The sequence below is a fragment of the Uranotaenia lowii genome, chromosome 3, assembly GCF_029784155.1.
Source record: "Uranotaenia lowii strain MFRU-FL chromosome 3, ASM2978415v1, whole genome shotgun sequence".
In the NCBI taxonomy this organism is placed as follows: domain Eukaryota; kingdom Metazoa; phylum Arthropoda; class Insecta; order Diptera; family Culicidae; genus Uranotaenia; species Uranotaenia lowii.
Genome location: NC_073693.1, coordinates 174,399,453 through 174,427,200, shown reverse-complemented (window position 1 = coordinate 174,427,200; position 27,748 = coordinate 174,399,453). Strand labels below are relative to the sequence as shown.

At 34.7% G+C, this 27,748-nt stretch overlaps 1 protein-coding gene across 7 annotated transcripts in view; it reads left to right on the top strand.

The window, feature by feature from the left end:
• The first annotated feature begins 3,348 nt into the window (after window positions 1-3,348).
• Window positions 3,349-27,748, top strand: part of LOC129758711 (SCY1-like protein 2) — a 248,924-nt gene continuing 224,524 nt past the window's right edge. For 2 of the 7 annotated variants that reach the window (XM_055756305.1, XM_055756306.1), the window contains exons 1-3: window positions 3,358-3,455; window positions 3,818-3,943; window positions 24,043-24,141. In XM_055756305.1, coding sequence (XP_055612280.1) covers window positions 24,055-24,141 — 87 coding nt within the window. In that variant the 5' untranslated portion in view covers window positions 3,358-3,455; window positions 3,818-3,943; window positions 24,043-24,054. Of the gene's footprint in view, window positions 3,456-3,817; window positions 3,944-24,042; window positions 24,142-27,748 lie in introns of all 7 variants that reach the window. The other 5 variants (XM_055756309.1, XM_055756308.1, XM_055756310.1 and 2 more) reach the window with 4 other exon arrangements.

The following is a 27,748-nucleotide window of genomic DNA, read 5'->3' as shown; positions in this document are numbered from 1 at the left end:
GGGAAAATCAGGAAGTTCAATTTGCATCAGGGAAAATCATGGAACATCAGGGAATTTTTCCACCAATCATAGAAAAAATAATGATCCTGATTTTATTTGAAGAAATTGAAACGTCATATTTTATTATCTGCTTAAAAATTTATTTCAGTATGTAAATTGGGTCTTTGTACGTGAGCTAATGCAGGATACCCAAAATAATGACGAGAAGCTTCTGGGCTTGGGAAGTTGCGGATTACATATTTTACATGGCGCATTCAAAGATGGTATTCGCGCTACTGGCTGGGATATTCTCAAATATCTGAGAGGAAGCTACAACCTGATGAAGGATGTACCTACACGCCGCGCACTATATACACAGTATTCTATAAGTACCGTGTTTCCGTTAAAGTTTTGAGCTCACCGTTGGTTAGAGAACGTGAGCGTTGCTCAGCGAGCAAAAGTAATCACTCCACACATGAAAAAGTTTGTTGAAGGTGTTCAAAATGACAAGATAGAGCCGACATCCGTTTCATATCGAGACGTTGTTGCATGCTTCAAGGATTCGCTTCTTCTTGTCAAATTGGCTTTCTTCGTATCCGTTGGAGGCGATGGGAACCTTTCTTACGAGAATTTCAGTCAGACAGGCCGATGGTACCTTTTCTGTACAATTCGTTGAGTCAAATGGTTCGAGGGATAATGGAAAGAATTATGAAGGTTTCTCGGATATGATAGGCCACCTCTTGACTTGATCCAGCAGTTATCAGCAGCGATACCAAATTGGCCAGAAAACGATTTGAGAAGACTTTGACTATACTGACAGATACTGGACGCGTTAGTGGACCCTCGGCAGATTTAGCAGTACGGCAGTATTCTGGAGTGATTGCCAGAGGCGATAAATTTGATAATTATGACCGTAGCAAAGAAAGGCTGGATCATTTTTGGAGTGGAGTGCTAGCAAATGCCAAGTGTCCAGAATTCTTCAAAATCGTCAACATGATCTGCTGTCTTTCACATGGCAACGCAAATGTTGAACGTGATTTTTCAGTAAATTCCGAATGTCTCTTCGAAAATTTGCGTGAATAATCAGTGGTGGCTAAACGACAAATCTATGATGCTGTTTTTTTTATGTTGGAGGGATAAAATCAGTCCAAATTTCCAACAAACTTATTCAGAGAGTTCGAAATTCACATTCTGTATTTGGAAGACAAACATCGTCGCAAAAAGGAAGCTCTTGAATCAGATCAAACAAAGCTGATGCGGAAGCAAAATCGCTTGAGGTGAAACGGAGGAAAATTTTGAAAGACGCACAGAAGAAGGCTGATAGCTTGCAAGAGAAAATTGTTATGCTGAAATCATAAGAATTTCTACAAGTGGATTCGAACTGGGCTGACTAATCTTAAAATGTTTAATATCACAAATAATACTTCCATTAAAATTATCGTAATAAATTAGTATTCTCGACTCAAAGCTTTCTGTGCGTTTATTTTCGGGGGAGATATATTCTTTATAACTTTAAGTTGCTTCCTCAGGTTGTTTTTCAAACCTGGAATTTTCTGGAAGAACGACTGGAAAATCAGGGAAAGTCAGGGAATTTTATTATCAGATATGAGTCGACACCCTGATAGTAGCTTGCGGTTCTGGAAATAGCTTTCCACTAATTTGCAGAGATATTTCGGTATCCTAATTTTCATAAGCGAAGAAGCAATCGCTGCCCACCTGACACTATTGAAAGCGTTGCGACTTCTTGAGTCTGACTTCATCAGCCGTTTCGATGACAGTTCGAATGGCGCCGACGATGCATCGCCCTCTACGAAAGCCGAATTGATTGTTTGACAATCCGCCTTCGCACTCGGAGTACTGCTGGATACAGTTTAAGATCACCTTTTCCACAACCTTTCCAACCGTATCCAGTAGGCATATTGGCCTGTATGCCGATGGGTTCCCCAATGGCTTTCCTGGTTTGGATAGTAGAACCAGCTTCTGCCGTTTCCAAATGTCTGGAAACCAGTGTTCCGAAAATCACTCGGAAGAAACGCTCATGATAGGTTTCTAGTTGGAAACATTCAAAGCCAATTGCTGCTGCCTGTTGTTCCCTAGAGATTCGGCAGAGCGAGAATGCGAAGTCAATGTAAACAAGATTCAAAAGCGAGAACGGATTCGCATTTAAGTCGATCTCTCAAGCTCACTACCTGGTGTATAAGAAGTGATTGAGACACTGACTGAATTCTATAGTCCTAAGCATTATTGTGCGTATAGATAAAAATTTTATAAACGTCTTTGGTGAACTGGCATCATGGCTGACTTCCGACCAAAACATATTGAGTGTTTTATTTAAGCGTGCGCCAAATTCACATAAAATCAACGTTGCCACAAATTCATTTGAATCGTTTGTGTATCTTATTCTTGCCCGGAAGAGTATATTTCACGCGAACACAAACGATTGCTGGCGAAAACAGTAACAGCAACAAAAAAAAACATTTCCACCCCGGTAGAGGGTGGTTTGTACAAAATATTTCGATCCCGACCGATTTTACTCAAACCGTTCGGGCGATCATACAAGCAGTACCATACACGATGCAAATCGTGTTCACAGCGACAAAATTTCATCGCATTTATACCAATGTTGTGTAGTCTGTGGCCCGCTTAAAGTATGTAGAGATACTCTGGTGGATAGAAATTTATGTGTGGCAACGTTGCATATAATACACTGTTATTTTTTAAACACAACTGTCAAAAGTTCGGAAGTAAGTTCGGGATCGGAAGTCCGGACTTCCGAAGTAAAATTTAGTGCTGGCGCTATAATAATAATTTTTCTAATTACGCCAAATGAGATGTTCCATAAGCTTTATAACTTTCGTTTTATAAGTGGTATGATTATCTGTAGACTTACATTTTTTAGAAGCCATTGAAATTAAAAAATGTTGCATGTAGACGGTATCAAATTAATTTTTTTGAAATATTATGTTTTGAAACTGGAATTCGAAACATCGCATCAATGTTACACCGAGTTAGGCGTGTACCTATTCCTTCCATCAAATGATACCAATTTCTCTAGCCACCTGAAAATTCGTGACGCTTGAATAGGATCAACCAGTTGCGCTCGTTATAATATATTTTCTCGCTGACTTGGAGACATATTGCTCGAGTTAGTCACGGGATGGTGGAACTTTTTTGTAACAGCTTCTCCTCGCCAACGGTGCCAGGTCCCAGGAATAAAGCAAATTTTCTGAACAGAGCTGAGGAACTCGGATAGGATAGGGTTCTGTTCGTCATTCGTTCTCGTCGTTCTCGCCGTTGCCTGTCGTGAAATTCCATTATGTATGCATACGCGCAAGTAGTTATTCATAATCAGGACGTAGTAGAATGTTGAAATGGTTTGGACGGTTTTACTGGCTGGCGGAATACCGCGGGAATAATTTTCACAGAAGAAATGGAGCCAGTCACGTTGCAGCATTTGCCAGCGATGACAAATTGAAGTACATATATTTCATAATAACACCCATTTCAGCAGATTTCGATGGGAAATGGATTACGAGATTTACCTTGAATTATGCGCGTTCGTTGCAAACGATTGACACCGATGTGATTTGAATGAGTGGAATTGTTGCTTCCAGATTAATGCGATTCGATATATTGCGTCTTTTGTTGTGCAGAACTTGTACCCAGCGATGCAAGACCTTGGCTTTATATTACAGGACCAATTATTTCATTCCTTATAACTCTTATAATAATATGCTATCCACGCACTACCTAAATGTTTTCATATTTATTCAGTACGAAATGTTTCCAATGACCACCAGAAAAATCAATGAACCTTTTTTTTCTTCTTTCATTCCAGGAATGCTCGATATTCGTGTTCGAAAAACGTACTGCTGAAAAATTGCACAAACCAAAGCGAAAAGATTTGGTGACAGAAATATTGCGGGCATCAGTCAAGCAGCTTGAACGATTTCGGCACCCGAAGGTAAATTTCTTATCAGCTGTTTGTTGAAAGCTTCCTCCAATAAAGAAAACTACGCCACATAAATCTCATTCGCCGAACCATTGCACACAAATTAAGTTAAGTTCGCTTCATTCAACCACATTTTCATCTCCATTACACTTGTTGGTTGACTTCGAAGGGAAAATACAAACAGTGGCAGGGCACACAAGAAAGAAAGATCTCAATTTCATTGGCGAATCTTTTTCGACTATAAGCTGATTACAGTGCAAACTTTGCTGTTGCTCAAAACAGAACGGAAAACGGATTTACGGTAAATGTTCGGTCAACTCCCAGGGGCCTTCTGTGTTGAGCTGAGCTGGGGGGAAAATAACAGCGCGAGTTTCCTTCTTTTTGGAACCGCTTGATGATAGAAAGAAATTAATAGTTAGTAGGGTGTTTCAATGAACTTAAGACAGGTTTTTCATGCCTTTTTTTTTTTTTTTTTTTTTTTTTTTTTTTTTTTTTTTTTTTTTTTTTTTTTTTTTTATTAATATTAATTATTTAAAACTAAATGTTCGGGTTAACAATTCATCGTTTTAACTTGCTCTATTCTACTCTTCCAGCTCTCGCAACACGACTCATAAAGGTTCATCAACAAATATTCAACTCATTACCGAACTATTTTCTGAACCATCTACTTTTGTTCCATCTCATTTCTCTTATTTCTTTTTTTAAAACATACAAATCAGGTTCTTTTACCCTCAAATTGAAAGATATTACTTTCGTTAACAACCATAATGAAGCCACAGATTTTTTTGACTTCCTTGAAACAGGGATAAACAAAATCTCTTCTATATCATGACAACTTATTTTGTAACGACTTTTGATTATTGAAGTACACCAATTCCAGACAAATTTCGATTTGGGGCAAAGTTTAATTCTATGTTCGTTCGTATCCATTACATGACATTTATCACAGGAAATGTTAGTTAAATTACCGATATTATATTGTTTTAATTTATATTTATTCGGGATCAGATCATTTACAAACGTAAAAATTATTTCACGGTCTTTGAGAGACATAACTTTATCATTTAAATTTTCCCATACAATATTCCAAGGAGCTATTATCTTTTTTTCAATCTCAGGTTGATAATTTTGTTCTTTGATGAAGTATTCATAAAGTGATTTGGTAGATGTTAAATCAAAATTATTATCCAAGATCTTACCTACAGATATCCAATCTCTTGCATTCAGTGTGAGTCGTTGTTTAGAATTGAAATCAATTAAATATTTATCTTTCGAGTAAGTACCATCCTCATTTAAATTGTAAAAAATATTTTTCAAAAATAATGCCTTTGCTTTGGACTCTGGATCTATCAAACGTAAACCACCTTTACAATAATCCAAATAAAGTTGTCTTCTATCCAATTTAAACATATACCCGCTCCACAGAAACTTTCCGCAAGCTGATTTGATTTGTGCTAAGTGCTTATTTGAAGGCGGAAATATTTGAGCAGTGTACCACAACTTAGATAATATAAAAACATTTAGAACAATACATCTTTGATAAATATTCAAGGAACGAATGCTGTGTAGCTGTAACGTCGATTTCATTGTTTTTATCAAACGGTCAAAGTTAGTTGTAGCTGAAGATGTCCAATTCTTTTCAAACGTAACTCCTAGAACTTTGAGACTTTCTAACTCTTGAATTTTTTGAGGACCCACTCGAGCATTATTTAATCGGATGAAACCGGATTTTTTATCATTTAATTTAATATTAGCAAACGAACTATAAGAATCAAGTATTTCCAATAACTTATCAAATTCACAATCATTTCGAACAAAAATCAGTAGATCATCGGCGTAAGCAATTACATTAAGGAATTTTTCATCAACAAGAACAGCAGAAATGTTTTGTGAAATACTACGAATAAGGGGTTCAATATATAGAATGAAAAAAATCATACTCATCGGACAACCTTGGCGAACTGAACTTTTTATTGATATTTCTTTAGTGAAAAAACCATTAATAAGAATTTTTGAAGAGGCGTAACCATACATATTTTTAAAACAATTAATTAGACATTGAGGAAAATTAAATTTTTCTAAAATTGTCCAAAGATAACCATGATTTACCCTATCAAATGCCTTGTTTAAATCTAAACTCACCAAACAGCCCTTAAATTTTTTTGATTCTACAGATTTTGTTAAAATTTGTCTGACATCTTTTAAATTCTCTATACATGGATTTACGTTTAAATATGCTGCTTGACCAGGCCCTATTATTTTCCCTAAAACTGTTTTAATTCGTTCTGATATAAGTTTCATGAAAAGCTTATAGTCCGTATTTAGTAAACTGATCGGGCGATAATCGTTAAGCTTATATGATTTTTTACCTTGTTTTGGAATAAGTGTTATGATTCCTTCAGTGAAACTTTTAGGTGGTTTACTAGCCCCTGAAAGATATGTAACAAATCGTTTTTTATAGAATCGTAGTTTTTTATATAAACCTCATAGGTCAAACCGTCTGGCCCCGGACTCTTTTTTTTAGAGCAACCTAACAAGACAGTTTTCAATTCATCTTCCGTTATATTACTCATAAGCATATTTTTATCATTTTCTGATAGTTGTTTTTGTAACATATTTACTGGGTCATTATATGTATTATTCAAAGGCGAACAGTTTTTAAATAAATCAGCATAATAATCGTATGCTTTATTTAATAGTATATTGTTATCAGTTATCATAATATTATTTTCTTTCAATTTAAATGAACCACTATATTCTAAACGTTTGATGTGAGCTGAAACTTGAAAAATATTAACTAATTCATCTTGTACTAAAGTAGTTTCAGGTAAATGATTTGTAAAATGTTTAAGTCTTTTTGCTTCAATTTCCATTAATCTCGATTTTATTAGTTTTATATCCAATAACGTTGGAATATCATTATTTTTTTTATCCATCCATTCATACAATTTCCCATAGAAATAACTTTTTTCGTTAGTTATCATGCTATTAAGAATCCAACTTTCATGTTTAAAATATTGCCTTAGTTTGATTTTTGCTACCTCATTCCACCATCTATTCCTATCGCCTGTGTAAGATTGCTGCAATTGCCAGTTTCGATAATTTTCTTGGAGACGATCACACACTTCCGGATTGTGAACGATAGAGCTGTTTACCTTCCAATACCCACGTCCTTTGAGGGAAACTTGATCAATTTTAAGTTTCAACATTATTCCACAATGATCAGAAAAGGGAGCTGGGATGGTGTCAAAAGAAAGAGAGTTTTCGAGTACATTTGAAGAAACATAGAAACGATCTAGTCGAGATGAAAACTCACCGCGATAAAAAGTAAAACATTTTTTCTTGAGTTCAATTGCAACATCTTTCAACTTTACTAAATCAACAAGTTTTTTCAAAGCCGTGGAATAATTTTTACTGCTCCCTGTAGAATCCATGGAATGTAAAATACAATTGAAATCACCCCCTATTACTATGCGAGTGAATTGTTTTTTGCTTAAATGTAAACTAATATCATTTGTAAACAAATTTTCTCTTTCAATTTTTCGATTTGTTCCGGAATGGGCATACACATTTATGAAATTTATATTATTTACAACAACAGAGATTATTCTACCACCTGGATCAAGCAACGGTTGATCAAACTCCAGCGAAGCTCTTATCAAGATGGCGGTACCAGAACCTGTATCATTTAAATTTATCAAAGACACATGAGATGGGACAAAAGAAAAATTTGCAAAACAAACTTCTTGAAGAAATAAAATATCTACATCATTATAACTATTCAATTCAAGATGTTGAATTTGTAGATCATTAATCTATTATATAAAATTCTCTTGTAACGGTGTTTGTAGTACTACTCCTCCGAAACGACCTAAACGATTCGAATGAAATTATTTTTAGAATATTCTGTAGCCATGCGAATCGGTTTATATCGAATAAAAACAACACAAATTCGCATCAATTGCCTATAATAATTTAATTTGTAGTTTTTTGAATGAAATAAAAGTCATGGCTTCCATTTTTTCGAGACTTTATTTTCCTTTGGGCGGTTTATTTTTCGTCTCCAAGGTCGAGGCGTCGCGAGGAGACGTCGTTATAATGTAGTAGCCATGGCATAGCATACTGATCAGTGAAAACATTTTGGCGCGTATTTCTCAACCAAGCATATTTTCAATGCAAGTGGTGGCGATATGAAGCCTTAATGTGATTTTTTTTTCTTCTTGATTCCTAGCTCAGTTCTACAGCACATGGTTATGAATGACGCCTAGATGTGGTATCAGGTATCAGAATGGGGGTAGGCTTAATAGCGGCACGTTATCCAAACATACGGGAAAATTGTGCCTAGCCTTTTTTTTATCCAAGATTTCATCATTTACCTGAGAAACCTGAAAAACCTATAAAAGGAAGAAATAAATTCAATCTATTTAAGATGGCATAAAGCCTTTCCACTAGGGATTATTAACATTAAAGCTCTTTTCTACATTCGGTAAGGAATGATAGAATGTTTTTTAAGTTTAATTTCTTAAACTCAGATTCGCTTAAAGCGTAAGATCCCAGAGTACGAAAACGTAGTCTGGCAAATGAGGGACAGTTACATATAAGATGGAAGGGATCTTCCACATCTGATTCACAACTACCACATACTGGAGATTCAGCACGCTGAATGTTGTGCATGTGATAGTTGAGTTGACAATGACCGGAGAGTGCTCTGATTAAGATGCTGCAATGAGATTTATTTAAAGTTAATAAGTAACTCGATATGATTGGAGATGGTTTTTCTAAAAATAATTTAGTTTGACGACAAGTGTCCAACTCTTCCCAGTATCGTTCATGCTGGTTAGAGGACCAAGTTTGAATTTGGTTTCTGAACCAACATGGCGATATTGGGACAGCCGGCTCTGGTCCGTAAAATTCCTTTTCCGATCCAGCTCTAGCGAGTTCGTCGGCGCATTCGTTTCCAAAAATTCCCTTATGTCCGGGTACCCATAGAAGGTTTAATCCATTGCCTTCAGCAAGTTCTTCGATTGCTTTCCGGCATGCGATTACCAGTTTTGATCTAGAACTGGAAGCACTGAGTGATTTGATAGCTACTTGGCTATCTGAACAGAAATAAATTGTTCTGAACATAATCTTCTTTTGAAGTGCAATTTGCACTCCATACATAATAGCATATAGCTCAGCCTGAAAGACTGTACAATATTTTCCTAGAGGTTGAGCATATTCTATGTTCAACTCGTGACAGTAAATTCCTGCACCTGCACGGCCGTTTGATAATGAACCGTCAGTATAGAATACAATATGAGAGGACATTTGGTCCTCTACGAAACCTGATAACCATTCTTGAGGAGAAGGAAATTTGACTTTAAACCCCATGTAGGGAAAACTACTCGAGAGTGTTAAATCGTTTGGCGCTAGATTAAACTTGTTTAATCTAACTAATTCAGGCCACACATTTGTATGACTCGATGATCTTTCGATATTTCCTGACAGCCAGAGACCAACTGCCTGTAGACGAAAAGCACATGAGAAGGCTTCCTGTTTTAGGAACAAGTGTAGAGGTTTGATAGAAAACAGAGCCTCTAGTGCTGCAGTAGGAGTTGTAGTGAACGATCCGGACATCCCCAAAAGACACATTCTTTGAAGGTGATTTAGTTTAGTCCGAACTGTTGCAACTTCTCCTTTCTGCCACCACACTAGACACCCATAGGCCAGAATTGGTCTTACTATTGTGGAGTAAATCCAGTGAATATGTTTGGGTTTGAGTCCCCAGTTTTTTCCGATTGCACGTCGGCATTGTCCGAAGGCCATGCATGCTTTTTTGATTCTGAATTCGATGTGATCAGACCAGTTTAATTTGGAGTCAAGAATGACACCCAAATATTTAACTTGATCAGACACGGTGATTTCGGAACCATAAAACAGCAGAGGGCGCACCCCGCGGGTGATACGTTTTTTAGTAAATAATACAATATTAGTTTTTAGAGGATTAACTGACAGTTCTACATGAGAACACCATCGTTCAACAGAGCGCAGAGCTTGTTGCATTATATCAAATAATGTGCTTATGCACAAACCTCTTACCAGCAGAAGATAATCATCTGCGAATCCATAGGTTGGTATTCCACGGTCATTGAGTTTTCTCAACAAGCCGTCTGCAACTAGGTTCCACAAAAGAGGTGATAGTACACCTCCCTGTGGGCAACCACGTGTGCTAACTTTTGTTATTGAAGCCTGTCTTAAAGACGAATGAAGATTCCTGTTACTTAGCATTGCGCTAATCCAGTTAGTTATAACACTAGGCACTCCATGAAGTAGTGCCGCATCCATTATTGATGTAAACGAGACATTATCAAATGCTCCTTCTATGTCTAGAAATGCTCCTAGACATGATTCTTTCTGTGAAAAACTATTTTCAATGTTATGTACTACGTTGTGCAGAAGAGTTAATGTTGATTTTCCTGTTTGGTATGCATGTTGTGTCGCATTAAGCGGATGTTGGGCAAGGCATTCTTGCCTGATATGATGATCAATTAAACGTTCAAGTGCTTTTAATAGAAATGAACTTAGACTAATAGGACGAAAGCTTTTGGCTTCGTCGTATGATGATCGTCCCCCTTTAGGGATGAATTTCACGGCTATCTGCCGCCAAAGTTTAGGAATATATCCATGAGCAAAACTGCTTATCATTATTTTTCTTAATATGTGTTTGAAATGATCGAAACCTTTTTGAAGCAAAACTGGAAATAAACCGTCACTTCCAGGAGATTTGTATTGAGCAAAACCATCGATTGCCCATTTGATCGATTCTGTAGTAACTATTTTCCGAGATGTGACTCAAATTGGCATTTTGCGGATCGAATAAAACAAATAAATTTTGTTTTGCCAAAATCTGAAATTGAAAAGTCAGGCATCCATTTTTAGAAATTTTATTTTCTTTGAGGGCTTTGTTTTTCGTCTCCGTGGGCGAGGCGTCGCTAGCAAACGTCATTCCAAGATAATAGTAACTAAAGCATACTGTTCATTGATCACTGGAAAAACTTAAAAATTAGGCGCCTGATTCTCAACCAAGAACCTACCTATAATTCTTATGCACGTGGAGGCGATATGCAACCTAGACGTGTTTTTTTCCTTGCTTATTTGTACACAGCACATGGTTATAAATGACGCCTAGAAGTGACACGGATTGATATTTTATCGATCGAATCAAAACCACATAAACGATTTCAAATATTAAAACCATTTTTAAATCGTGTAGATTTAAGTAGTAAATTGTTGTACAAAAAATAAGAATTTGGTAATGATAATTATGAAATAATGATATGACACTTTGCGAACGTTTGAAAAAAAAAAAGAAATTGGGAAGCTTTACATTCAATTTCGTATAATCCAATACGTCTAGAACGCTAAACACATTAACTGAACAAGAGTCTGTCCTTTGATTAGATTAGATTAGATTAGATAGGATTGAAGTTTTAAAGGCCGAATGAACTTTTTGATTTTCTGCAAACGTAAGTTGAAGTTATTAATACAATAATCTACTTTTTAATAACAAAAAGTGAGTATATGCATTTTCCGGAAGAATTTTCAATTAAGAAAGTTGACTAGAGCAAGTGCAAACTTTCAACTTTTCAAAAAATGTATACATTATTTCTTCATCTAAAAATTGTTGGGCCACAAAAAACAATATGATTTAATAAACTCAGCTCTTTTTTTTAAATCATTCACCGAAAAACTGTTCACACGTTTACTGTTTGTTTACACACAATTCAAGTACGTTCTTAATATGAAAAGTATGTTTTTGTTTTACATATTTTGGCTACATAGAAGAGACTTTTAGTTTACTTTTTTGTTGAAAAGTTTTTTTGTGATTGAAATTCCAGGGGCAGAAGATTTTTATGATGAACTTTTAATATTTTCAGGTCAAAAATAAAATTAATTCTTGTAATTTCTTAGGTGAAATAAGTGAAAACGCGCTATTTAGCAATGAAACATTGTAACAGCCGGCTAGCTCAGACGGACTATTTCATTCAGGGTCGGCTACAGCACTTCTCTAGGGCAGACTCACGACCATGGTTATTGCACATCACAGGTGGACTTGGGCAGAACAATAGAAAAAAAGGGTGTTTCGGATTTGCGTGCATAAAAGGGTTAGGTTTACATTTTACATTATATTAGGACGGGTTTTTTAAGAGATTTGGACAGGACTAGCATTATGAGCTCCGAATTGTTAGGCTTGTGGATGTGACGAGGACAACGAGCGTCTCATACCTGGTACCAGCGGTAAACTCCGGAAGTGGTTGTGCACGTGGTTCCTGCGGCGACCTTGGACGCGATAATTGGCGATCCGTGTGGCGGAAGATCCCGGTTGCTGTCGAGAGTGATGACGTAGACAGCAACCCCTTGACTTGCCTGGCAGGATGGACAGCTTCGGAAGGGCCGGAAATAGCGTGTGTGGACTCCTTCCAGACGGTGCGTGACTTGCCTCGAAGATACCCGGTCACGATTTGCAAGACCCGGATTAATCGGGAACCTCGAGCTCCGACGAATCCTGTGCAGCCCCGGTGACGATACCTCACGACCGAATTTATTCGGGACAACGGCGGATTGCTGGAGACTACACCGGAAGTGATAACACGTGGTGTGCTGTGGTATCACAATAACGGGAAGCTGTTTCGAATTTTCGCGACCGTTCACTCGGACGGTCCGATACTGAATGTCCGTCCTCTCGTTGATTGTCAGTTTTCCCTCCTCCGCCTACAGTGATGCCGGTTTTGCTTTTCGAACATCATGTTCTCGAAAGACCCATGCAGCATAATGGAAGGAATGAGGGATAGGACAATGGAAAGGGAGATTGGATATACACTGAGGAAAAACTTAACAAAACACGCAAACCTATCTGCCGTTTGTTACTTTGTTCGGTAACAACATCTACCATTTAAGAATTTTATCTCCCAAATGGCCAGAAAAGATATCGCGAGTGTTGAATCGGAAGCGGATATTCAAATTTATTATAAAGGACTTTGTAAATCAAGATCTTTTGGTTGAACAGCATTCAGTGAAATTGAAGTACCAAGCATTTATTTATTCCGGAGAAAAACAAAATGAACTCATGAAACCAACGAAGCCTGAACAGATTATTTCTTTTCTATCTAATTAATTTTTAAAAATCTGCTTTTCAATTAAATGTTATAAAGTTTTCAAAATATTACATAATCCTAAGTGAAATCGCAGATCACCACCAATAATGTTCAGGAAATTTTGAAATCAGAACATCGCAATGCTTCAATTAGAATCTTTTAAATAATGGGTGAGCATATCTAAACATATTTTATTCTCTTTTCAAAACCAATCGTTTCTTTGATTCATTGGGTTAAAGTTCAAAGGAATAAATTTGCATTTTTTTTGCTTGAATAAATAAAAAAAAGGAATTTGCTGTACACAAAATAGACAGATTTAATGTCATGACAAGAGCTGTTTGGGAACACTTAAAATTGAAATGTGTAAAGTCTATAAGTTTAGTATCAGTCGAAACTTTTTTGATCATGATTTTAGGATTTTAATTCAAACTGCTTCGAAGGATGAGGATGGTCAATAAAAAGCTGTTTGAACATGTTTAGTAAAAAATCTTTTCTTATGTTTTTTATTTCTTCAGCTCTTAATCCAAAGCTAATTGGGGGATGAAAGCGCTGCGTTAGGCAAAACATTCGGCAACTACTCCAAAAATTTTCAAGATATTCAAAATTCTATTTTAAAAAAGATTCATACGCAATATATTCCAATAAATGAGAAACTTTTTATTTCGGTTTAAACCTTAATGTGAACTCGAACAAAACGGTTATTCTACTAAATGGAATACAACAAATGAAACATACATATGATTAACATACAGATATTTATGGAACAAGTAACAAAAAGTGAATTTTGAAAGACCCGTAGAATTGAGTTAAAATTCTTAGGTTTTATTTTGATTCAATTAAGCGGGACGATTCGAGTAAAGGGAAAGGAGGGAAATGTAAAAAAAACTAGGAAAAATGGAAAATGGACGCCAAGTTGAACATGGTACGACGAAGTTTACCGGGCCTGCTAGTCTATATATATAAAAATGAATTTCTGTCTGTCTGTCTGTCTGTCTGTCTGTTCCCTATAGACTCGGAAACTACTGAACCGATTTGCGTGGAACTTGGCAGGTGGGGGTATTGGAGGCAGGGGAAGGTTCCTATTATGGTTTGAGACCCCTCCCTCTCTCAATAAGGGAGGGAGGGGCCTCCCAAACAAAAGACAATTTTTTGCATAACTCGAGCACCCATCAAGCAAATGGTATCAAAATTGGCATGGGGTGGTATTTGGGTACGAAAAATATTTTCATGAATATAAGGTACCCCTCCCTCCTCTAAGTGATGTGATAGGAAGGGGAGGGGGGCTACCTTACAATTTTTCATATAACTCGAAAACTAATCAAGATATTGGAACCAAATTTGGCACGGGAAGGTATTTGGATACGAAAAATATTTCTATGATTATTTGAGACCCCTCCCTCTTTCCAGTAGAAAGGGGGAGGGGGCCTCTTTCATATTTTTTACATAACTCAAAAACTAATGAAGCAAATGGAACCAAATTTGGCATGGAAGGGTATTTGGATACGAAAAATATTTCTATGATTATTTGAGACCCATCCCTCTTTCCAGTAGAGAGAAATAAAGGAGGGAGGGGACTTTTTTATAGTTTTTTACACAACTCAAAAACTCATTACGCAAATGGAACCAAATTTGGCATGGGCGGGTATTTGGGAATGTGACATGTTCTAATGATTGTTTGAGACCCCTTTCTTCTTCCAGCAGGGAGAAAGGAAGTGGAGTTTCATACAATTTTTACAGCATAACTCAAAAACTTCAACAACAAATGGAACCAAATTTGGCATGGAACGATATTTGGGCACAGAGAACCAGAGAACGGGCCCCGAACAAATATGTGTCGAATCCGTGTGTAAGAATTAGAATAGTCGGCCATTTTAAAACCGTTAAAATTGGCCTAAAAACAGCACCATCTAGTGGCTCTTAGCTAAGTGACTCAGCTGTTGTTGTCGATTTTTTTTTGTCAACAGCTGAGAACACTCAGAACATAAATAACCCAAAATTTACCTCCAGGTCGCACCAAAACAGAGTTCAGCTAGTTTTCTTTTTTTGGGGTGTAGGAAAAGCAACATAATGAAATTTGCAGCAGGAACTATATGCTCTCTAAACGAAATCTTTTTCTTTTGGCAATGTTGCCTCATTTGGTACTCGTTTTGTATTGAGCCACTGATTTTGTTTGAGAAAAAAAGCAAACATTATTTAGTTGTTTGAAGAGAAAGTTCATATAAGATTTTAATTATGTGTCTGTTTTAATATGAATTATAATTTCAAAAAAAGTTCAGTCAACATTTGCCGCAGGATTTCTGTATGATGTGTTAATTTATGATACCCCTCTAATGGATAAACTCGACTTTTTGTTTAGGATCAATTTTTTTAATCAAATTTCACTCATAACGAAGCATTTCAAATCTAATTAATCGAAAGTATAAGTTGCGTTATTTTTGCCAGGATAGGACTTCAGTACCTACTTCCGAAAATATTCGATAATTGGAATAGCTTCTTAATATCGAATTTGGCCTCTCAGACAGAGGAATGTATTTGCATGGAGGTTACCCGGACACCTAAGAATCCTAAGAATTTAAGGGAATAGCAAAAGGCATTTAAAAGCAACTCGATATCAAAATTTTATAAATTCTTCAAATATTCCTCCCTTCTATTATACTTATTACAGATATCCGATAACACCATGCGCCAATTTTTACCAATCCTACCGAGATAACAATTTTGTGAAAGAAAAAATATTACTGAACGAATTTTTAAATTTGTGTCCATCATCGAAATTTATTCTAAATTATAAAAAAAAAATCAATTTAGTCTTGATGTAGTGAATTTCATGTCGACAAAAACAAACACAGGCCAAAAACTGAAAAACCATACAATTATTTTAATACCAGATTGAGTGACTGAAAATAAATTTGGCTTTGAGCGCATTTTTCATTCGTTGAAGATACTATCGTCTGAGTGTGTACACTGCAAAAATCCACATATTGGGGATATGTGTTAGCCTTATAGATTTTTGCAATGTGATTCTCATTTGAAAATAACGTGTCCACACATATAGAATACAAAATTATGACTTTTATATGCGTCACATAAAAGTAAAATCCCACACATAAATATTATAAGCCTACATTTCACTCAAACACCTACATCTTGGCGTTTACGTGCATGCCTGCTTGAAGACATTTTATTTTGTTCGAATTGGTTTTCGGAGGGAAATAAAAAAATGTGAGATTATGGTTCGAAACATTTTTGAAATTTTTATTTTAAATAAATATAAAAATGCTATGCCTAATACTTACATGTCTCGCGTTCGTATTCCATTGGCACAGAAACGCGAGTTCCGCACCGAAAAATCAGCAGCTCAAACGATTGTTCCAGTCGAATGGACAATATCGACGGCTCCGATCAACACCAGGCCGACGTCCTTGCCTCAGTAGTCAGGGCTTGGTTTCCTGTGGGGGAGATTAGAAGAGATCAATAATCGATGTTTTTTTTATAATAGAGTAATACTTACCCAATTGAAATGTTTGAATTGACACTTAAAAGGGCACACCAACTTTTTCTTCAGGGTGGCCATTTTGGAAACACGGAAATTTTCAAAGACGAAAATCATAGAATGTATGAGTTAATATCATAAACTTTATGTTATGGATATACAATATATGTGTGACATATGATGATAATATGAAGTATATGAAATATATGCGTAGAGCAGTTTTGAAGACCTTATGTGTGAGGAAACATACATCCCAAGGGTGGATTTTTTGCAGTGTAGAAAAAATGGAAAAAATAAAAGTACCGGTAACGACATCTGGTGGCTCTTAGCTAAGTTGCAAAAATGGCGTCGTTTATTTTGAAATCACGGTTGGTATTTTTACACACGGTTGGGGCTCCAGCCCGAACTCTGGTTCTCTGTGATTTGGGTGCGAGAAATGCTTCTATGAATATTTGGTATCCCTCACTCCTTCAAAGAGGTGGATGAAAAGGGGGAGGAAAGGTCTCCCTTACAATTTTCAGTATAACTGGAGAGTTGATCGAGCAAATTGTACCATATTTGGTATAAGAGGGTATGGATACGAGAAATGTTTCTATCATAAATTGAAGCTCCACCTTTTTTCAGCGGAAAGATATTAAGAGGGAAAGGGGAGCTTGCATATCTTTTTTTTTGCATAACTCGAGAGTTTATTGAGCAAATGAAACCAAATTTGGCATCAAAAAGTATTTGAGTACGAAAAATACTTTTTCTATGTGAAACAATTCCTTTCTTGCAGTAGGATGATAGAATTGGGAATATATAACTTTTTTTTACAAAATCCGATAAATGGACAAAACTTAACATGGAAAATCATTTTGGTATGATTCTATGATTATCTGACACACCATCCTCCTTTCAGTGAGTAGGTACATAGGAGGAGGGAGTTGAACCAAATACAATAGAGTTAGCATAAGTTTTCATTTTATGCTAACGAAGCCAACAAATGGAAACAAATATGGCATGGAAAGGTACTTGGTTACGAGATATGTTTCTACAATTGTTATAGATCCATACGCTTTACAGTGTAGAGAGGGGAAGAAAGGAGGAGGCTCCTTATAAATTTTGTTGTAAAGCTTAAAAACTAACCAACCAATGGGGCTATATTTGATATAAGAGGATTTTTGGGAACGTATATCACGACCTCCATTCAGCAGGGGGTTAAAGTAAGGACAGGGGAGGGGCTCTCTTATCAGTTTTTCAGCATAAATCCAGAACATATCAAGAAAAAACAACCATATTTTATAAGTTAGTTTTTTTGAGTACGATTAATTTGAGACCCTCCAGACAGATTAGAATTATCAGATCTTTAACACAAATTTATAGAGCAAGATTTAGAATATTTGTTTGAGTTATCTTTGTGTTGCAATTCGAAACTGCAGCTGCAGCTTTCATTTTATAGCGGTTGCTTATGAATTATGTTATAATTTGATTTGAAATAATGCCAATAAAATAATAAAAAATTGAATAATTTTTTAAAATATCATTTGATTTTGCAAGGTGTAGCAAAGCACACCGGGTCAGCTAGTTTATAAATATTTGTGAATTTGTTAATTTTTTTTTTACAATGAATTTATGATATTAGCACGATGATTTGTTATTTTGAGCTCGGTATAGAAACATCTTTTGAAAGGTACGGGTTTTAGTGATATTCAGTATACTAAAGAAAAACAACAATATTCCATTGATCCATAAGAAAATCGAGAAGCCTATAAAATGGCGCAACTTTTTTTCTTACTTCTGTTTTGAAAATGCAGTAAAACCTCGCTTATCCGAGCTCCGGTTATCCGTGCTTACAAAGTAAATTTTTAGAAATAATCTGGTTTTTGTTGAAAAACACAAGTGGTACTATTCTTATTTCGCACCCTTTTTTCATATTTTTGGTCCTCAACGCCAATTGCTAAGTCCACAGAAAAATAACTTATGCTTGATTTATCTGTTAAAAAAATTCAAAACAAACTGTAGAAGAAAATTTGGGTGATCTTCAATTACTCATATTTTAACAAGCAAAACATATAACGGTTCTATTCTTATTTCGCTCGCTGTATATTGGGTCTTTTTTATATTTAAGTTGGGAAAAATCAGTTTACATTGAAATTTTTATCATACTTTTCTAATTCAAAGTAAAAAAAACCTAAATTTAATATTGACCAAAAAAAAACATATAATTTTGGAAATCCATTCAAAATTTAAAAAATCTTGTGAAATGTATGAATAATTAAAAATTTTGTGTTCTGTGATAAAAATTTGCTCAAAATTCTGTGAAATCACATATTTTTCTGTGATTTCGGCAACCTTGCTCTTAACAACTCATTCATAGAATAAAGTTTATAATGAATTTCAGTTTCTTATGAATCATGATAAAATTTATTCATATTGAAGAACTATGGAAACATTGAGTATTTAGCTCAATTGATGAATAAATTATTTCCCAAACCGATTTCCATGAGTTCGAGCTCGAGTATAAACATCAAACACCGAATCGTTAAGTATTATAAAATACTGATTTTAAGATATGTTTTTGTTTAGGTTTCCACCTGTTTTATAGATTGCAATGTGTTTTATTCTATGATTTTTTTTGCATTTTTTATTTCTGCGATTGTTTATATATTTCGAAGTTTTCGCAGTTTTTCAGTGAGTTTTAATAATAATCAATGCTTTATGTGAAACGAGAAAAAATAATCATTTTCTCTTTCAAAATTTAATGGCAGTTCACCTAATTGTCATGGTTTGAATCCAACATGGTGTACTATATAAATCTCTAAGTTAGATGAATTAACCTCAATAAAACCATTGCACAGTGGTCCAGAAATGAAATTTAGAAGGAAACAATTATTTAATAGCGTCTTCTCTTTAAGTTTGATGCATTTGATGTCTCACACAAACTTTTGCTTGAGCTTGAGTTTGAGCTTGCTATCAACTACGGTCCACCTGCAGCCCCTACTGGCCAATGGCATAATGGTTGCACTCCGTGATTGGTTCGAGATAATCACCATTGCACAATGAACCAAATGAAAGGTGCTGGGAACAAGCATCGCAATCTCACTGTGCAGTTTTGAGAATCTCCTACTTTAATTTGAACCAATAACGACGCCGGCCAAGTCCATGTAGTCGATAGGAGGAAGGGAAGTGCAGCACATGTGAAGATGTGTTTAGAGGAGGCCGGCTGTACGCCATCCCTCCACAGATCTCCACGCTGAATGTTTGGGAAAAGGTGTTGTGGCATGGGAAATTACCTTGGTAGGTAAAGTAACCACTTTTAACCTACGCTCCTAGTCTCCTATACTTCCTACGTTTCCTATTGAAACTCCTATTTGCTCCTAATGAGGCCATCTAATGAATTCGAATGAACATGAATAATGCACGATTTAACTATGATATTTAAATAATCATATTTCAACCCTAGGGAACTGTTTTTCTGTAACAGAGTGTAAGAAACCAAAAAATAAATATCAACAAAAAACGAAACAAATTATACCAACCAAAATTTATCAAAATCTATCTAAATCTATTTATTTTACCACAATGCATATTATTTTCCTTATAGTTAAAACTCTGGGTATACCTATCTACGCTACGGCCTCATCTGTTTTTTAATCTGACCACCGACGGGGTCTGCTTTTTGAAGTTCAACAACGCGAAAATAATGAAATGATTGTATTGCTTGTATTGTACTACTAATTCTGATCGATAACCTTTCCAAATTTCTGTTGAAGATATTTTTGAGTTAAAAATATTTTCATATAGTACAAATAATGTTGCAATTCGTATTTTGTAATTACTTTTGCACAAATATATCGATGCATTGCTAAATTATGCCTCATATTCATAAATATTACCAATTCAAATATTTATATATAATTTTTTTTTAATTTTTAACATCATTTTACTGACTATAACTATAGAAACAAATCGCAAACCAATAGATAGAGAAACAATAAGATTATAATGTCTAGAGAAGCACGTTTGCCAAACTGTGTTTTAAGTCAAGTTCAGTATTTTAAGCGTTTTACTAAAATATCAAAAACAGAAATGATAGTAAGAAATTACAATCATAATGAAAGTTCCAGAAAAAAAACTTAAGACTCTGGCTACAATACTTTGGGCAACATAAAAATGAAAAAATGTTAAACAAATTCTTAAAAGGAGTCAAATTCATTGCCAACCATCCTTATTGGATCTTACTACATGTTTTGAAATTAGTATTCAACTTAAACGCTGTAGTAATTAACACGACCGACAACTTTCAATTTTCATGGCAAAGCATCAACTCAAAAAATTGAAATTTTCTTAAACATCACACTCCGATTTAAAAAAAAAAAGAGATCAGTACATACCCAAGCAACCAAAAGTCTCGTTTAAAAGGTTGAACACAGCTTAAACAGCATAATCAATGTGCTGCAGTTCCTTTTATTCAGCCCAAATTTTATGTTCTTATTGAAACTTTGAAGTTCCATTACAGATTTGAACGGCCTTCTATTCAGCCCACAAGTAAACGTTTAATCAGCGAAAACAAAAAAATAATTCTCCTCTTCTCTCTTACTTTGGTCACCACCAACCAGCCCATGTGGTGCTGCCGGTTTCTCGGCATCCATCTTGATTCCTCCCATCACCTCCCTCAATTGATCTTACTTAATTGCTTTTTTTAACTTTGTTCGATACATGCCAGCACACACGCCAGTTCAGCTACACAATTATTTGATTCGCTTACTCAAGCAATCAAACAAACTAATGGAAAACAATTAGTCTTGGTACCAGATTTGAACCCGATCCTCCGAGATGATAGCCAAACATGCTGCCACGACACCACGTCTAGATGTTGCCTTGCCGGCAGCTAAAATTCGAAGTGGTTATAAGCTTCCTAGAATACCCGCAAAGGCAGCCAGCGGCCAGCAGCAAAGATGCTTGTTGATTATTACTAAAAAACATTTCGAAACGGCGTATAAATCAATCATCCGTTAAAATAATTTCGGTTTTAAAAAAATGGAATTCAGTGTTTATAACTGTTAAGCATAAAATTATACAAATTCTTGAGTTTATCTTGATATTTAATTAATGAATTGCTTCAACTGACTTTCAATGTGTGATAAATTCGTGGTAAGTAAATACAGTTTGACGAAATTTTATAAAGTCAAAATATTTACTCTTTTCAAAAACAGTCATTTGTGAGATAGCTTTTAGTTGTTCTGAGTTGAAGTTTCAATATAAATTATACATTTCAACAATTTCCAACCTCCAAAAAATGTTTTATTTGTTATATGCCCTTTTGTGATGTTCGTTCACATTTCATATTCATGAAATGACGGACATGTCTCAAAAAAGGCTCTTTGAGGAACTTTTTAGAACTTCGAGTCCATAGAAGTCTATTTGAGACCCAATTTGTAACTTTTATTCTATGATGCGATTGACATATCACAAAAAACGCTTTTTGAGAAACTTCTTGGAGCTTGAAGTTCACAGAAGGCTATTTAAGGAACTTCTTGGAACTTGAATTTCACAAACGGCTATTTGAGACCTAATTTGTAACTTTTATACTGTGTGGGTGCAATTGACATGTCACAAAAAAGGCTATTTGAGGAACTTATTGGAACTTCAAGTCCGTAGAAGGCTATTCGAGGAACCTTTTGTAACTTTCATGCTCACATTCGAGAAAATTCGGTACCAATTCCTTTTGAAACCTTTGTTCAACGAAATTCGAAATTTGGAGGCACGAGTTTAAGTAGATATGAGACTTTTGGTTGCTTGGGTAACTACGCATAACGGCTTTCCGCATCTAGTATTTTAATCGATCAAAGCAATCGAAGTCTGCGGCGATGATGGTGATATCAACTACTGGAATTTCGTGTGTGAAAACCACGACCCACAACCAACCAAATTGCTGTTTTGTATTGTATTGTATGAGAAGGAAAGAGAAAGACTAATGTTTACGTTACCTAATCGAGGCAATGCTGCTCCACTCGATGTGGACTTAATCTAAGTGATTTAAGAAAAAAAAGAACAGCAGCTAAATCTATAGGAGAGTGTACAGAGGAAATCGGAAAGGTATAGAGAAAATCGGAAAACTCTCACCGGATTTTCTGTTCTTGTTGTCTCCGACTACCGGCCTCCGCATAAAGACATCCGTTTTCGTTCGCATTCTAAACTTTTTCAGCCACAAATCACAAGTCACATCATCTCTTCTTGACTCGCTAAACCTGTTCTTCAATTTCTGTAAATTTCACCTTGAATCATTACTCAAACCACTAGTATTTCAGTGAGAAAGAAAAAATGTAGCGCACGAGAAAACTGAAACAAACGCGTCCGCACCCGAGCAAGGCCTACTCGGAACTCCGATGTCTCACACAAACTTTTGCAACAACTAAAGGCAGTCATTTTGACTGAAATTTTTTTTTAGAGTGGTTTATAAGATTTCTTAGATCTGAAAGTTATTTCCGAACTGTGATAAGATAGAGGCCTACATTATTCTACAATATTGTAGAACATAATGATTCATTGAATTTTGTCGAAGGCTCTACACATCTATCTCTTGAACTGAAAGTTTTATGACAACTTGTTTTCATGAAGTTAGGGTGGTCCTATAAAAATCAGTTTTTCTTGATATCTTTTCATGGTGATATTTTATCAAAATCATTCATTCAACGCCATTTAGAAAATTATGATGCGCATCTTATGTTGAAAACGGATTACCAAAATTTGTTTTTGTTTTGAGGTTATGAGGCAATATGTGTTGAAAAATGACATTTTTAAGGCTTCAATAACTCCACATGGAACAAGTCGAATATATTATCGTTGATTGCATTTGAAAGTTCAAGTTATAATCTTTACAATATCAAAAAAACTGGAGATATGTTTTTGATAAATGCGTTTAATCGTTGTAGACTAAAAATCGTCAAAATCTCTATACAAATAGAGAGAAGAACTCAGAAATTGCTGGACCGATTGATGTAAAATTCGGCATGAGTTTTTTGAGTAAAAAATAATATCTGTGGAGTTCTGAGTCGGTCGCACTCAAGGGAGGGAAGGCTCTCACACAAAATAATCGTAAAATACGATAAAAAGCGGTGAAATTTAATCTGTTGAAAAGTGAATCTCATCAAATGTTGTGAAAATGCTTACATTTACATGTTCAGGTAATTTTTGGTACACAAAAGCCCCTCCTGTCATAGAAAAGAGGGGTCCCCATGCAATATGAAGAAAACACGAGAAAAACCCATAATCATCATATTTTATTTTTGTAGGTCTGTCTTTTTTTTTTATACCACCCTGTTCTGTCCAATTCATCTCGAAGAAAGAAATAACACTTAATAACACTTACCATTTTTGTGATTTTCAATATTAAATGCGAGTTCATAATTCACTAGCACTTCAGTTTTTTTACAATTCATAAATATCTACACATTCGATTGTATTATGATTGATAACACAGCTTTCTTAATTTTTTCCAGATCCTCCAGATTATGCACACAGTGGAAGAAAGTTCGGAAACTCTTTCGTTTGCCACCGAACCCGTCATTGCCAGCTTAGCAAACGTCCTAGCTTACCAGGTAAATGTTTCAGAAACTTTAAAAACTGAGGCAGGGCAGAGAAATATTTCTTCGAAGAGAAGGAAGCAGGAACTGACAGCCTGTACAGCATTTTCTAATCCCAAAAATGCGATCCGACACTCCGAATCAAGAAAAATAACTTTCTTTCGTCGTCCCTCGTGGGATGCCCACCAGAAACTGTGTAGGATAATTTCAACATTTCGCTCACCCTCCGAGTAGTGATATCCCCCGCTGTTGTGTATCGGTTTGGGGGCCTACATTTTTTTTTTTGACGGATCATACTTTTTGCGGCTTGTTTAGGAAGAAACATTTCAATCCAAATTGCGGGAAAAAAATTCAGAGCCCAATTCACATTTTTGTTCACCTACCCTATTCCCGTGGGAGAAGAAAAAAAAAGCATGAAACAATACCTCGGATACAAACATACCAAAGTCGGAATTATCAGGAAATGAAGACTGACAATAAAGGTGTCGAATTTCTTGAGCTGGGACATAAATGGCGGAGAATTGACATGTAGGCTAAAAGTGTGGGAGAAATTTTCGATTGAAGCAAAAAAAAATACGACACTTTAAATTGATATTACTGCTCTGTTGGTTATCATACAGATTAGTTTGATTGATACTTTCTAAAGTTACGATGGAAGTCGATGTTTATGAGCAATGTTGTCCTCTTGTTATCGATTTTCGCACAGTTTCAATCTGTCGTATAAAATGATTCGATAAAATCGCTTGCGAGTCGCTTTCCTGCGTTTAAAAAAAAACGACTAAGTATTGAATCATAAAAAAGAAAATTCTTTTAGATTTATCAGAAACGATAAAGTTACGCATAACCGAAGGAATCTTAACGCCACCAGGTATGTTTCACATTGTGAAATTTTAATGACTGCCAAGGATCTAAATTAGTGCTGTGATGATGAAGTCCACCATCATCTAATCTGCAGCGAAGAATTTTATCAGATAGAAACAAAAACCAACGTCTCAACCTCGTTCGCTCAAACAATGCGGTTGACTCGGAAGAATAAGGAAGAAAAAAAATCGAGGAAAATGTGAAACTTTTACCTTCTCTTTATCACACAGTTAGGGCTCATGAAACATTCCCCTCCAAATATAGATAAAAACTTAATGAATGCGAAAACAAGGATTTTGAAAGCTTTTTTATACTTTGTATCGAGGCGAGTGGAGCGGAACTTGAATAAGAGGCAGAAAAAAAGTCCTGGAGCGAAAGAATCTTTCAAGCGAATTAAATTGAAAAACAAAATTGCTGCAATTGCTTGAGAAGCACAGAAATTCTGAGCAAAATATCAGTCAATTGTCAAATAAATATTTCATTATCGAATTTTCATATATTACTTCATGGCTATATTTGTTGATATTGCAATTCGATACAAATTGGATGATTAGTACGGATTTTATAGGCTCCCTGAGGAGTTGAACGTGCGCCATTATTGTGTATACATTTAGGCGCTTTAGGTTTGTTGGGTTTTTTTTTTCAGAGAGTCTGCCTATACGGAACGTTTTTCTCAGTATATTCAATCAATTCGAACTACCTCATTTAGAATTATATATTCATTAAACTTCTTCAGGATGTGCCATCTTCTTGTATCCGATATCAGCGTTGATGTAAAATCAGTTGCTGAATTCCAAAATGGAATTGAAAAAAAAATCGCAGTAGAACAGTTTCTCGAGGCTACACAACATCAATAAAGCATTCAGATTTTAAAGATAGATTTAGATTTATACAATTTTCGTACCGTTAACTGGGACAACATGCAACATTTCTCAACTTCAATGGCTGCTAAAAATTATATCCACAAATAATCAAATCGCTTTGCATCAAAAGTTCTAAGGTTGATGGGGCATCAATTTGACGTAGTAAGAAAAAATATTTATTTCATCAGTAAATTTCAATTTTCTAAAAACATGCGTGAAAATTGCACCTTCTTGGAAAAAAAGGGGTAAGTTGCAACAAACTTTGTTTTTAATGCAAAATCTGATGAAAATGTATTTGAAGTTTTTAATAAGTTTGTGATGCCATAGAGACCATAACGCATAAAAACATCAATTGTAGATATTTTGGGCTTTGTAAGGATTAAATTTAACATTTTTCAGTCAATAAAGTCGTTATAAGAAACTTGATTTATTACACTTGGCAGTGAATTGTAGTTCTTCTTACACCCTGTAAATGATTACACATGACACAAAATTATGAACAAATAATTCAATTCTAAATTCTGAACACTTAACTTATGATTAAAGAATTTCGAACGAAGTAAAGCCATAATCATTCAATAATGAATCCATAATGTTTAAGATAATTTGAAACCAACTGGTGGTTTTCGAATGGCTGAATCCTGGAAAATCATCTAATTTCTATGAATTAAAAAAAAAGAAGTATAATCTCAATGTAATTTTTGGAATTACAACATATGGAAACTTTAAAATAAAAGAAATATCAAAACAAAGAATACAATTTAAAAAACATGCCCAACCATGTGTTTCAAATAATTCATCGTTTGCTCTGGACAACCTTTGAAGTGAAGAAAACGAAGGTATTGAAAAAAAATGCGTATAATTACAATCTTAAAATATGATGCGGTAACGCAGGGTCCAATAAAAAATTTAATAAACTATTGATTTTATAAATTTTGACAATTTTTGTCAGTATTTTCAATTTTGTTATTTTGCCATTGTTGTCATTTTTGCCAATTTTATTAAATTTTATATTTTATATTTTTTGTGAAATTTGTTAACTGGGACAATTTTGTCCATATTTTCATTTTTTTTTTCACTTTTAAAAAATTTAATCACTTGAAAAATGTATGATGTTTTTGTTTACATTGACAAGTGTTTGAAATTAACAATGTTTGCAGGAATTGTGAAAATTATAAAAAAATAACATTTGCAAATTTGACAAAATTAACAAATTAATGTGGATTTGTTGGACAAAGTTGGCATATATGCAAAAATACAAATAAACAAAAATGACAAAATCGGTAAAATTTCAGATTTTGACAAAAGCGACTAAACTGAAAAATATCACCATGAAAAAATTGACAATGTTAACAAAAATTTGCGAAATTGACAAATATTACCACATTGACAAAATTGACAAAACTGACGGAGTTGACAAAATAGTCAAGAGTGACAAAACTCGTCAATTTGGTCAACTATGTTATATTTGTAATTTTTATCAACTTTGTAAATTTGGTCAATTGATTAATTCAGTCAACTTTTGCATTTTTGCCAACTATATGTACATTTAATTTTAATTTATATACTTAAAAAATTTTTGTCGTTTTGTTATTTTTAACTGTAATTTTTGTAATTTTTGTAATTTTTGTAATTTTTGTAATTTTTGTAATTTTTGTCATTTTTGTAATTTTTGTAATTTTTGTAATTTTTGTATTTTTGTAATTTTTGTAATTAGTGTAATTTTTGTAATTTTTGTAATTTTTGTGTATTTTTGTAATTTTTGTAATTTTTGTAATTTTTGTAATTTTTGTAATTTTTGTAATTTTTGTAATTTTTGTAATTTTTGTAATTTTTGTAATTTTTGTAATTTTTTGTAATTTTTGTAATTTTTGTAATTTTTGTAATTTTTGTAATTT